Consider the following 13,430-nt stretch of genomic DNA (forward strand, 5'->3'; position numbering starts at 1 on the left):
CTGTAATTTAGTCCTGTCCCCTGCTTAGAATGTGGAAGAATGAGAGAGATGACAAATGTGCATCTTGCATTATTCAGTAGTCTTAATTGGATCCTCTGGTTTTTCCCTATTAAAAATGAGCACGCAATTTATGCATGTCCAACTTGCAGTAGAATGCGTACCCTGCTTGCATAAATGTTGCATTAAAAGCCTCACTTGTTGTTTTTAAAGTTTGAAGTAAAGTATTTTGCAGACATACATATTGAGTCAAGTTTCTTTTCTTTTAGAAGAATTATGCAGAGAGTGTATCTTTGTGTGTGTTAAATGTGTCATTCTGAGTATCGTAGATTCATGTGCATGCATAGAAATTCAGAAGACGAAGCTTAGTTTTGTTAATTTAACAAAGCTGAAATTCTGTATCGCTTACTCTTTTTGTCCTGAACTTGTTCTTTTCAACTGTACGTGAACTAATGTGTACTAGTCGTTTTGACTAACATGTATTGACCTGTTGCTGACAAATGAGGAGTGTGACCTTATTGCAAGATTTCCTTGCCGCAGACACTCAGCTCTGTCTGGTTTAAGGATGGTGACAGCTGAGGGTACAGAATTGCTTATTTGTAGAGAGTAACTTTTTTATGTTAAGCTAAGCTTGATTTAAAAGAAGCTGCATAAGTATTGGTGTAGCTGTCTTGCCTGGCCACGCTGCTGGTTCATTTTACCTTTGGGATCCCCTTCAGAATGTTCTTAAAACTGAAAGCAAGCGAATAATAATCAGAAAGCTCCACTGTAACAAAAAGAGGTTATGTCTTCTTTTTTTTTCAAGTGTTTTTCCTTGTTCCTGTAATAATGAATCTGTTATGCTGTATTTTTCAGTATAAAAACCAACCACTGGCCTGGTGGTGTTAAAATATGGTGATTCTATAAACTTTTTTGCTAGAAACTGCTCAGGAGAGCTGACTTGTCTCAGCATGATACATTCACCAGTAACCCTCACCTTTCTTTTCACCTTCTCTAAAATGTAATTTAATGTAATCTGAGTATATAATATTTTTTGTGATGAAATTGCAGCAGTGTTCTCTTTGCCCTTTCTTACAAACTTCCTTTCATGCATGGAGTTCAGATTTACTAAAGCCTTGTTGACTGTCTCACCCTTGGTTACATTGGCATTTCTCTAGTTACATCTAAGGATAATTTGTGTAATTTTCTCTTGAACTAAGTTTTCAATCCCATTATATGTACCCTGTAGTCAAAGAATAGAGTTAATTATTCAATGAGACCACAATTCAGCTGTCATTGAAGTTAATGGGGGTCTTTTTATTGATACCTGTGGGAGCTGGGGGAGATGGATTTGGCCCCAGACCAGTCTTTTAAGTTACCCTTGGAGAGAAAATGTTAGAAGTACTGATATGTTTTAAAAAAAAAAAAATAAAATAAAAAAGCCTAGCAAGATAGCATCAATTACCTGCTTACTGACTTCCTGACTTCACAGATTTGTCATAACTGCAATTGTTCAGAAAATACCTGCCTTACTGAGGTATTGCTATTATATAAAGGTTTGTTAGCCATCTTTTTTTTTGCATGTTTCAGGTGAATCTCTGTAGCTCATACTTATTATTGAGACGTGCAGTGGTAGCTTGCTTACGTCAGCTTGTGCAAAGAGAAGCTGCTGAGGTATCAGAATATGCTGTTGCATTGGTTAAAGAGAGCAGAGAAGATTTTACTCCAGGTAATGTATTAAAGTTTTGAGATCAAAGAGCTTGACATATTTATAGTGAATTTTAAATACACTCTGCTATGGGTGTGAAAACTTTGCTACATTCTGGAAATCTTTAACTCAAAAAAGTTTTCTGCTTCAGTTCCCTATATAGTACCAAATTATGGAAGCATCCAAACCCCTTCTTAGTGATACAATGAAGATACTATTGCTTTTCATATACTATAGATAGTAAGGGTCACTAAATGAGAAAATGCAAGTGGAGATCCAGAGAAACCTAAATCTTTCTATATCTAGCCACTAACTGCTTCATAATCCTGTGTTTTACATGCGTATTCATAATTTTATTTTCCCACATAAATCTCTTCTTAAGTTAAAAATCTGTCATTGAGGGAGGTGTATCAAGCCTGTTGAAGAAAGTTTCTGTTGAGCTCTTTGGAGAACTGGTTAAGTAATGATCAGCTGGGATCCCTGAATTTTTAACTTCCTAAAGGTTTGGGGTTTTTGCTAAAAGGCGTGAGAATGATCATCCTCATGTGTCTTCCTGTGAGGGGATCATGGTAATAAATGATTTCACTTTGGATTTCAGTTCAAGCTCATTTGGAAATTTTCAGAAAAGATAGACTATAACCATATTGTAAAAATGCTGTTTTTTAAAATTGGTAATATTGGGCAAATAAAACTTGGTTGTATTCATTTATTTTTTTTCTGTGTGTCTGGTTTTGAGCTGCTTTGGAGAATAATTTTAACTTTCTAGTTGAAAAGTTGGTTTACAATTACCTTGTATGAGTCAGTGTGAAGAATCAGATTGCCCAAGATAATTTTTTTTGGGAGCTCAGATGCCATGGTGATGGTAATGCTGTGAAATTCAAAGTAGGATTCTTTTTTTTTTTTTTTTTTTCCTGTTGTTACTATGTTTCTGTAAAAGTTCAAAGTTTGTTTTATACTCAGATGGCCTGGATATGGTATTAAAGTAATTAATACTATTATTTCAAAAGTATTTCAGGGCTAGATACTTGTTGTTCAGAGGATACTCTGTGTGCAACCTTCGGTGGGGTTTCTGTGGTCATTACTGTAGTTTGTGATGAGCAGCATTCAGCTCACAGGCTTTGTTCTTAGCAGATGTTAACATCAGAGAAATAGGCCTGGAGGGGGCATTGCTGGGCTTGCTGGACAAAGAATTGGATCAAAGATTGTGCCAAGATATCAAAGAGACTCTGACTCACATGCTTACTTCAATGGCAGTGGAAAAGCTCTCTTTTTGGCTGAAGCTTTGTAAAGATGTTCTTGCTGCCTCAGCTGGTAAGTCCTAATACACTTTAGTTGAGAACACAATGAAAATAAGGGCTGCAGCAGTGCAGTGTGTCCTGAGGGAAAGTATTTTTGTTTCTTCAATGTCTGACATTTATGAAGTGTCTCACCGTACTTCATATTGAAACGTTGGACTCGTAACTTAGTCCTTTCAGAAGGAACCTGACTTTCTCCCTTCTGATTGCCTTTTCCTTTTGAATGCACTTTTGTAAACATTTTAGTATGTGTTGCCTGTTCATGTTCTTGTTGATTTATGGTTCTAATGTTAACTTATTTCCATATCAGAAAAGGAAATGCAGAATACATTTGAACTTGTGGGTCTTGTGCAATTACGTACAAGGAAAATAATCAGACCCTCTCTTCAATTAATAATAGGAATGATGCAGACCTACTATATCATAAGACACTCCTGAGCAGATAAAATTACTACACTGAATATTGGGGCGGGGGGGTGAGAGGGTAGGAAAACTTCTTTGATTTAGATATTTTTATTTGGAAAGGTACTAGCTTCTAATGTGTCACACTTATTTTAAACTTTTTTTTTCTTTGACTTCTTTTACTGCAGTTCTTTGTTTGTTTTTGTGGTATTGATCTTGTCTTCCAGTAGGTAATATCAACCAAATGCAGACAGTTTTGTTACATTTGTTTTTAATTCTATCATTTACTGTAGGACACCAAGGCTGAAGGGAGTCATAGTGAGTTGGAGGCTAGAGATGGGCTTTGAAGAGATTACTTTGAGTCCTTCCGTAGTTTTCAGTTACAGTAAGAAAGAATATTATATTTCTTCTTTTCTCCCCCATGTCCTAAATACAGATTTCAATACAGTAGCTTCAATAGATACCACTCAAGAAGAAGAAACTGCCAAAGGAGATGATGCATCTGTATTAACGTCCGACAGTGATGAGAGGTTCCATCCTTTCAGTAATCCACGATGGTCTACCAGAGTTTTTGCTGCAGAGTGTGTTTGTAAAATTATAAGCCAGTGTGAAAATGCAGGCAGTGCACATTTTGATGTAACTTTGGCTCAGGAAGGAAAACAACGTGATTCAAGAGGTATGTGTTAAGCCCTGAAAGAATTTCACAGAATGCAAAGTATGCTTAAAATAAGTGTTAGCTGTTTGCGTCTTAATCAGAAATTTGTTGTTTGTAATTGTTGAAACCTTTAATTCCTCTGATTAGAAGCCTATATTTATTAAGTTGTAGAGCAATTTTCACGTTCCAAAATATTGGCATATCACTGCAGCATTTACCCTTGCTTTCCTGATTATAGTGCCATGGCGTATGTGTAGGAAGCCATTGTTTCTGCGTAAGCATTGGCAGTCAGAAGTGATAGTTGGCACCAGCCTACGACATCACAGTTTGGTATCTGGGAGTATGACTAAAAAATGCCACTTTTTTTTCTTTCCATAATTTGCGTGATTATTAGTAGAAACACAGCGCCAATTTTCAGTACCTCTCTATGTTTATGTGGAGGTGTTTTCCACAAAACTCTTTTTTAGAAAATCTGCCTCTACATAAAGATATTTATTCTTTATGCTAAGCACTTTATTTTTTTTTTTTACGTTGAAATGGAAAGGAGTCTAGATCAGCTAATGTAAGATGTTCAGGTAAGATTTTTGTACATATAAGCTGCCTTAAGTGAATCTTCGATATGTCATAAGGTAAAATGTAAAATATATATTTTGAAGAAGTTGGGAGCTGTCTTATAGAATATATTCTGTCTAAATCTACTTTTAATAAAACTATTTCCTTTTTCAATGTCTGCTTTCTCTTCAGATGACTTTTTGGTATTGCATTTAGCTGACTTGATCCGAATGGCTTTTATGGCTGCCACAGATCACAGTGATCAACTTCGTCTTTCTGGGCTTCAAACATTGCTAATTATTGTTCGGAAGTTTGCATCTGTTCCAGAACCGGAGTTTCCAGGTCATGTAATTCTGGAGCAATATCAAGCCAATGTAAGCACCATTGCTAATAACTTAGAAAAGTTTAGTGTTACAGTTAATCACTAAAAGAAATTTGCCTTTTGCAGTGCAGAGTACTAGAGTTGGGTTTCAGTTAGTTACGGAAACTATTATTAATTTCTTTGGACTTAAGTTACTTAGAAAGCATCTTTTCAGTTGGCATATGTTTTAGCCCCAAAGAAGTTTTTCAAGTTTCAGCATTTTTCCCTCTTTCCTATTTGAATACAGCAAAAAGGAAATAGAACGAAGGGGGGGGTTTTTAGAAAGAATTGGTTTCAAAGTCTGGAAGTATTCCAAGAAATATTAAGAACAGCTGTCATTTAAAACTCTGCTTAGAAGAAAGTAGCCTTTGCACACCGGAGTTCACATTAGAAGACCTTGGTCAATAAATAAGCTAGAAGGGGTAGGTAAAAGCATGGATTGTATTCACAAGGTCTGTTTCAGTTAAGTCTTGGTTGAGACTTACAGAAAAGACATCCTGAGCATTTTGTATTCCAGACTGCACTTGCGTTAAATATGACAGGCAGCTGTATTAAGACTCATCTGGCTCCCATTCTTCAATTTCTAGCTGGCATTGAATAAGTCAGACCAATTTGTCTCATAGAAATGGAGAGATCTTGACACTGAAGACATCCTAACCCGCTTTGATCTTGCTTTTGCCATTAGAATTCTATTCTACTGACACTTCTTTGTGGGAAAGGAGAAGTGTCTTGATCTAGTCTGGAACTACTAAGGGGAAAAATACACCATCTGTCCTTGCTGTCTGGAACCAGCAAGCTGGTCACAAGTAGAGCTAATAATTCTTCTTCTAACCTTCACTACCCTTAAGGTGTTTCTGCTAATACTATGCATAGAACTTCTCATCAGCTGTTTCATAGTAGTTGAAGAGATGTGAAGCAGTTAAATATCTAATCTTTTTCTTGTCCTTTGTATCCATCTATTTCTAGTTATTGTTACAGAAAAAAGATTTTTCCAGACTTAAGTAGTGGTTTCCTGAAATCTTGTTTGGAAGTTCCTTAAATGAAGTCTGAGCTTTAGAGGGTCATTCATTGTTGTTAAAATTGCCGTTAAAAACAACTCCTTCTCACTTACTTTCAAAAACTCGTGTTTGTAGTACTTGTACTACACTTTGTACTTTCATCCCAAAGAGCACCAAACTTCAGTCTGCGTTTTCAGATATTGGCTAAAGCAGCAAGGGAAATTTTCATTAGCTTTTAGTGAAATAGCTTTCAGCAGTGAGAGCAGGTAAAATCTCTGCAACCTGATAAGTATGTTCATGTGTTCTTTATTAGGCAAAAAGGGTTTGTGCTCTCCCATCTTTTGACTTTGCAAAGTTGACCAACTTCAGCTGTTTGTTTCCTTAAATCTCTATTCTTTCGGAGTAAGGAAATGTCACTCCTTACGTGTTTTGCAAGTCTTTCATGGTTTGGAACATTGTTTTTTCTCTTGAGGGCTACTCATCAAGTCAAGAGTTCAGGAAGGAAGAGGTTTCTGTTTCAGTTTTAGACTATGCAAAAAATAGAATAAACTTTGAAGACGCCTCTCAAAGAGAACGATGTCTTCAGTGTACACAAAACAAAACAATAAAAGTATGACTGCAGTTGTCTCCCTGCTCTTTCCACTGAAAGTCTGTGGAAAAATGAAAAGGAAACTATGTTTTATAGAGGAAAACTAAGGAAAATGCCAACAAAGCTTGCTTATGAAAAGTAATTATTTAGTTAATTTTTCACTATGTATTAAATGTTGTTTAACTTCTTTTTAGGTTGGAGCAGCACTTAGGCCTGCCTTTGCTCCTGAAACTCCTCCCGATGTCACAGCGAAAGCATGTCAGGCAAGTGTTGAAAGTCAAAAGTCTTAGATAACAGACCCTCTGAAATATTCTTTTTGCTTGATACACCACACAAGAAAAAGGAAATGCATCATCTAGCCTCAAATCCTCAATACACAGAAAATAATGTCACCCATGTTACCTCCAATTTATGCACTTTAAAATCTTTTGAGAAACTTAGTCACAGTTGATCCTTTGGCTATTGTTTATGACATCTCTCTGATGGTTTTGGCTTTCGTTACTTTTGTATACTAAACCATAATGTCATTTAACATTGATTATTATCTGAGAGTAGCTGTATCTCAGTAGAAATTAAATCTGGTTTTCATAATTTTAGAGATTAAAAAAAAGAGTATCCAGTGGTGTTTGGCTCTCATTTCTCATTATTTCTGTTTTACAACACTAGGTGTGCAGTGCCTGGATAGCAAGTGGTGTAGTAAGTGATCTTAATGACCTTCGAAGAGTTCACCAGTTGCTCGTATCCTCTTTGATCAAAGTGCAGGCTGGGAAAGAAGCACAAAGTCAACAATATAATGAAAGCACCTCAACTATGGAGATACTGGCTGTGCTTAAGGCCTGGGCAGAGGTTAGTGTACCAGCTTTGTCATGAAAGTCTTGATATCTGGTAGGTGAGTTAGAACCTTTCAGTTATAACGGTTTCAGGAATTTCTTACATGTTTCATTAAGTAGAAGTTGCTGGTCATTTGCTTTGCTTTGATATGTCTAAACAGTTCCTGAATTTTGTAATCTTGACAAAAGCACTGCTAGTTAAACCGTTTGTATTATACTACACGTTAAGAAATATGTATAGTATTTCGGCAATATGAATTTCTTAACATGTTCTGATCTTTCATTATTCATTTTAAATTGGCATGATGTAAATGGCTATGATGATGGTCCACTGAATGTACCATTTTAAATAGGTGCCATTTTTCTCATTGTATATTGGCATTTGACTTCTTACAGGTAGTTCTAAGTTAACAATTTCAGTTCAGTACTGCATTGGCTAACTGCCTTAAAGTCAGCTCACGCAAATGCCTGTTTTAATACATGTAAATGCAAGGTTAGATATTTAAAAATTTAAAAAATGTGAATAATGTACGTAATCTCCAGAAGATGTGTCTTAAAAAGCACTGATAAAGAGCTTGGATGCTGATGGTTGATAACCTGCTAAATATGAGCATGTTGTGTAGTTAATATGATATTTCTGTGTATAACCAGGAAGTTATTTTGAAGGAGAAAGCAGGCAATAGAGAGCTTTTATGTGAACATTTCTAGAAAAGCATACCAACGTCTGCTGTCCATACTTGAGAAAGGTTATTGGCAAAATAGGAAAGCCATTGGAGAAAAGCTAGCAAGTGGGAATAAAAATCTTGAAAACTTGCTTACACTGAGAGATATGAGTAGATCAGCCTATTTATTCAGGAAAAGATATGGTGCTGCGATCAACTGAAAATTATTATATGGAGAAAAGGTTTTTAATGGCATATAACAATAATTTACCAGTGGTCAGAAGCTGGGACAAAAATCAGACTAGATGTGAGGCTGAACTGTAAGAAAGAAGTGAACATCTGTAGATTGTTCCAGTCTGTAATTAAGATCACTAGGAGTCTTAAAAACCTCTGAATAACTTTCTACTGGATCTCAGATATGAGAAACTATGACAAAGTGAACTGGGGATAAGCTCTTGTGACCTGTAATTTACAAATATTTCGCTTAAACTGTAGGCAGTTCCTTCTCAGTTAGGATCTTACTTATTTCTTGTTTCCAGAATTTGAAGGAATTCCCTCATCCTGTTGCAGGGAGGAGTGAAAGAGCGGCTTGGTGGGTTGGACTGGGTCAGCCCACTGCAACTAGCAAACTTTAAAAAGATACAGAAATTAAAATTGCAGGAGATGGATACTCACAAAAGCTAACTTCAAATTAGTTGAACTGTTGTCCTAAATCTCCTTTGTTGAGGAGTAGAGCTTCCCTCCAGGGGCATTTTGGAGGCTGAAGAGGGCTGCTGGTCTGAAACATTCTCAAGCCTATCTTTTTTCAATAACTAGAGAGGCATCTAGGGAAATTAACCTTCTCACATTGAAGTCAACCTATTGATGGTACTAGCCAAAGCTTGCAAATGATACAAGACTGTATTCTTCATTCTTTACTGCTAACACAGAGTAATACATAGTTTTTAGAAGTTGGTTGCAAGTGCAGTATGTCATTTCAGTTAAAAGGATTTAGGAATTATTTCACTGTGATTCTGGGATCATGATTATAGGTGTATTATTTGACAACAAGTTCTTCAGTCTTGTAGCTGTAACAGGATTTGGTGACTGGAAGCTGAAACTGGACAAGTAATGTATTAGTTTTTAAGAGCAGGGAAGTTGACTGCAGCAATGTTTAGGAATTTTAGTGGGTTTCACTTTATTGGGACTCTTGCATTAAGATTAGCTGGGGGAGTGGATTCAGAAGGTTTAGAAAATAAGTACTTCTTCACCCATGACTACTAGACATGAAGCAGGAATACATTCTAGGAAACCTCATGCCTGATCAACAGGCAAGTCATGCTAATGATCACAGTAGTTTTCCAAGTGTTAATATTTGTAAATCTCTCTCCAAACATGTAAACAGGTTTACATAGTTGCAGTTGAAAAGCAGAAAAAACAAAGTGATGAACACAATCACTGCTTAAAAATTGCAAACTTTGTAGAAGAAAACTACCGAGATTTAACATCTTCAACCAGTGGACTTCTGGACTTAGTACAGGCAGATCTTGGGACACTAAGCAAGCTCTGGCTTGCTGCACTTCAGGATTTTGCTCTCTTAACTCTCCCTTCAGAATATGCATCACAACTACCTGCTGAAGGTAAGAAGGCAAATCAATTGTGTTTTCACAGGTCGCTTGTAAGTGCACGTCATTAACGTCCTAGCTGACTTGTGTTAAGTTCACAATAAGATTAAATTGTATGGAGAATACGCATACTTGTTTACCTATCTAAAGTTAAAGACTGCCTTTGAGACCAGAGGGCTCACTGATGTGAAGAGTAGTTTGTTTGGTATTCTTGTTTGTTGGGTAATTTTATGGTTGAAAGAAGAAAAAGGTAATTTTATTGGATTCTATCCAAATAAATCTAAATGAAGTGCCTTCATTGGCCTGAATTTTAATATTGAACATTTACAAAAGAAAAAAGTCATACAGAAAATACAATAAATATAATTTCAATAAAAAGAAGAATTCCCTTTTATAAGAATGAGAAAATATGGCAGTTGAAAATAAATGACGTCCTTAAAACTGTAACTTCTCTTCTTGTAGGTGGTACATTTTATACAGCAGAGACAATTGAAAATGCCAGACCTCATTACTACAACTCCTGGGCACTGATACTTTATGCTACAGCATTATGGCTCACTAGCACAGGTTTCGTCGTTGTTGATCCAGATGAAGGAGTTATTAATCTCTCTAGACCTGTCACCCCAACTACAATGTGTCAAGATTCTTCTACCAGGCCCTTGGTGAAATCTCCTGAGGATGTGAATACTGACAGATTTCATCTTATCTTGGGTGAGTGAGTGCATAATCTGTCTAGATGCTGTAACACAAAATGCCATTTTTGATAGATAAAACTGTTAGCAAACAGATACTGAATTATTCAGATTTAACTGCAACATTGAATGTTGCATCTCTTAGAAAAAGGTACAGTCAGAAGAATTTTAAGTCCCAGTGAGAAAATTGTAGAGTGTTTTCCCACGTGTTGGTAGAAAAAAAACACTGTGTGAGCTGAACAAGTCCTAAACAAGTTCTTATTGCTCTGCTCATAAACATGCAAGTTCAAGGGTAGATTTTATCGTGCTTGTAGCACAACAGATACAGTGTACGGTTTAGCATCACTGAAGTGCAGTTTTACATGACATAATAGTGTGTAGGTTGGAAGGGACTTGTGGAGATCATCTTGTCCACTACCCCCTGCTGAAGTAGGGCCACCTAAAGCCAGTTGTCCAGGACCATGTCCAGCTGGCTTTTGAATATCTCCAAGGATGGAGGCTCCACAGCCTCTCTGGGCAACCTGTGCCAGTCCTTCGTCGCCCCCATGGTAAAAAAAGTGTTTCCTTAAGTTCACATCAAACTCTGTTTAGGCCTCCACCACTGCAGAGGCTAATAAGGCAGATGAATTCAATCTCAGTTCTCAGAGTTTACACAATCAGGCATTTCTGGTTGTATTTTTTTTAATTCAGTCTCTCTTTTGTATCCTTCTTTTGTAATCTCTTTTTGGAATGGGTTTGTATGACCCAGCTGAATGTGGTTTCTTTTGAATCCCAGTCTTCCTGCACAGATCCAGCTTCCTTTTGAACTCCATTGCTCCCTCAGTTACAAGTAGGACCTCTGGTACAAAGCTGCTCGTTTTCCCTGTTTCCTGTACTACTGGATTAGTGCTTCAAATTTCATATACTTTACTGTGGACTCCTGGCTTGTTTATTCTGCTTCTGAACATATTCCACTTGTTCATTTTCACTTCCCACAGAGAAGCTGAAAGAACTTGAAAACACAGGCACTTTGCACAGCTGTTCTGTAGTGTACAGTGAGAAGTTTCGCAAGTCATCACACATTTTCGAATTACAGCTGTTCAACCGGAATGAGAATATGGATCACAGAGTATATAACGTTTATCTCCAATGTCATAAAATGTCATCTGAAGAGTCCTGAAAGCTCAGAAAAATAGTTATTGATTTTATCTGCTCCAGGATTTGCAAGCTTAGGTTCCATGTAATTTACTTATTGCTGATGATCCAGTTGTGGTAGATGTGATCTTTAGCATTTTTGTAAAATAGGAAGATAAAGCCTCAGCCTCTGAGTTTGTGAACTATTATTTTCTCCATTATTTCCTTCTATTATATAATTCATTGTGATTAGGCAAATATTCAGTTATATACCCATTAAGAATTGTCTGCCTATTAATTGGACCTAGCGTTCAGTGTTTTAGTCAGAAATTGCTCTATTTTTTAAATTTATTTATGTTAATAGCCAGTTATAATCATGTCTAACACTGTCTAGAAGCTGAAGTTCTTTCATTGTTTTGAGGGAAATGGAGTTCTTGCCCCAAGACTTTGGCAATAGGAGATTAATTTACTTAATAGAAAATGTAAATGCTATTTCTGTGCTTGCTCAACTTACCGTTACGTTACTTAGTAACTGACAAAAGTACTACTTAAAAAACCCATATGTACTTGAAATTTTCTTCTGATGCTTCCAGGAGTTAGCGTGGAATTTCTCTGCTCTCCTCGATCGGATGCAGCAATGGAGAACATTATAGCCTGCTTACGTGCCCTGCAGGCACTCTTCGATGTTCCGTGGCCGAGGTCTAAAATAGGTGGTGATCAGGTACTGTCTTAATGATTATAAGCCCCCCAGAATTAAGGCATAATTTTAGTTTGAACAGTATCTGTACTCTATATTGTATATCCAGGAATCATCAACAGATAGGTGGTAGGTGAATTATATCCTTTACCAAAATCCAAAGCTGTAGAAGGAGGAGAGAAAAAGAGCACAATGTGGAACTTGTAAGAAGATAGTGAGGGGCAGAGAACTTGAGGACATTTCATCAGGAAGGGGTGATTAGATGAGTAGGATGACAGCCAGGTAAAGACAGAATCCCAGGAAAAAAAAATTGTTTTATTCTCGCTGTCCTGGAACAATTGAATTTATTCTGTTGTAAGTATTGAAGATAAAAGGAAACTGGACAAAAGCAATGGTATTAACCAAAAAAAAAAAAAGGGCAAAACCAAAAAAATGCACAACACACCAGTGATCCTAGGAAGAAGCAGTAACTTCAAAAACCTTTTTTTTTTAAATTTAAATTAAGCTATATACCATCCTGTGTGCCATGCAATTGTCACAGGAAAACACAGGAAAAAGCAATAAATCCTGTGGACATGCCCAATTTCTGCTGACTATTGTTGTTCTCTCCAAGAAGATGCATATACTGTAGGAGGGATACAATGTACTATCCCCACCTTCAAGAGTTAAAAAGCCATAAAACATAAGATAAAGGTTACTTGGGGGTTTCTTTAGTAGTTTTAAGTGCCTTATCTCTAAATTACTGTGATTACTATTTGGTGGGAGAATTGAGCAGGACTGCTGCTACTGGGAGCTAGGAGCTAGATGTTGAACAAAATACCAACTCCTGTGATAGTATCAATTATACTGTGTTCCTTACTGAGATTAATAAGAGTAATATTGTTGGCTTTAACAAGTTTCTAAAATTCGTGCATTGATATGTGGATACAATAAGCATTTTTCTTACCATAGGAGCTGGGTGTAGAGCTGCTGAATGTTTTGCATCGACTGATACTGACCAGAGAATCACCTGATATTCAGCTTGCTGCCCTTGAAGTGGTTCGGCTGATTCTTTTTGCAGCTCAAGAACACGTGAAGGAAAAGCGGAGAAGTGCAGAAGGTATAGTAATGTATGAGATGTTGAATATGTATAATCTGGGTTAAAGCAATTCTTTCTTGGAAACCTGGGTTCCTGAAGGTGGTATTCAAAGATGCACCAATCACAGTTGGTGACTAATCCTGGTTTGCTTAAGTCAGTCCAGGTGCTTGACATAAAAAATCAGGGTGGTATGATGGTGTCAGGTGGTTTTGGTGGTG

At 36.8% G+C, this 13,430-nt stretch overlaps 1 protein-coding gene across 6 annotated transcripts in view; it reads left to right on the forward strand.

Moving 5' to 3' along the window:
• Positions 1-13,430, forward strand: part of HEATR5A (HEAT repeat containing 5A) — a 68,276-nt gene that overhangs the window by 47,050 nt on the left and 7,796 nt on the right. For all 6 annotated transcript variants that reach the window (XM_065635705.1, XM_065635706.1, XM_065635707.1 and 3 more), the window contains 10 exons: positions 1,567-1,705; positions 2,816-2,995; positions 3,818-4,057; positions 4,781-4,962; positions 6,731-6,799; positions 7,203-7,382; positions 9,413-9,647; positions 10,095-10,343; positions 12,031-12,158; positions 13,086-13,233. In XM_065635705.1, coding sequence (XP_065491777.1) covers positions 1,567-1,705; positions 2,816-2,995; positions 3,818-4,057; positions 4,781-4,962; positions 6,731-6,799; positions 7,203-7,382; positions 9,413-9,647; positions 10,095-10,343; positions 12,031-12,158; positions 13,086-13,233 — 1,750 coding nt within the window. The remainder of the gene's footprint in view (positions 1-1,566; positions 1,706-2,815; positions 2,996-3,817; positions 4,058-4,780; positions 4,963-6,730; positions 6,800-7,202; positions 7,383-9,412; positions 9,648-10,094; positions 10,344-12,030; positions 12,159-13,085; positions 13,234-13,430) is intronic.

The sequence above is a fragment of the Caloenas nicobarica genome, chromosome 5, assembly GCF_036013445.1.
Source record: "Caloenas nicobarica isolate bCalNic1 chromosome 5, bCalNic1.hap1, whole genome shotgun sequence".
Classification (NCBI taxonomy): Eukaryota; Metazoa; Chordata; class Aves; order Columbiformes; family Columbidae; genus Caloenas; species Caloenas nicobarica.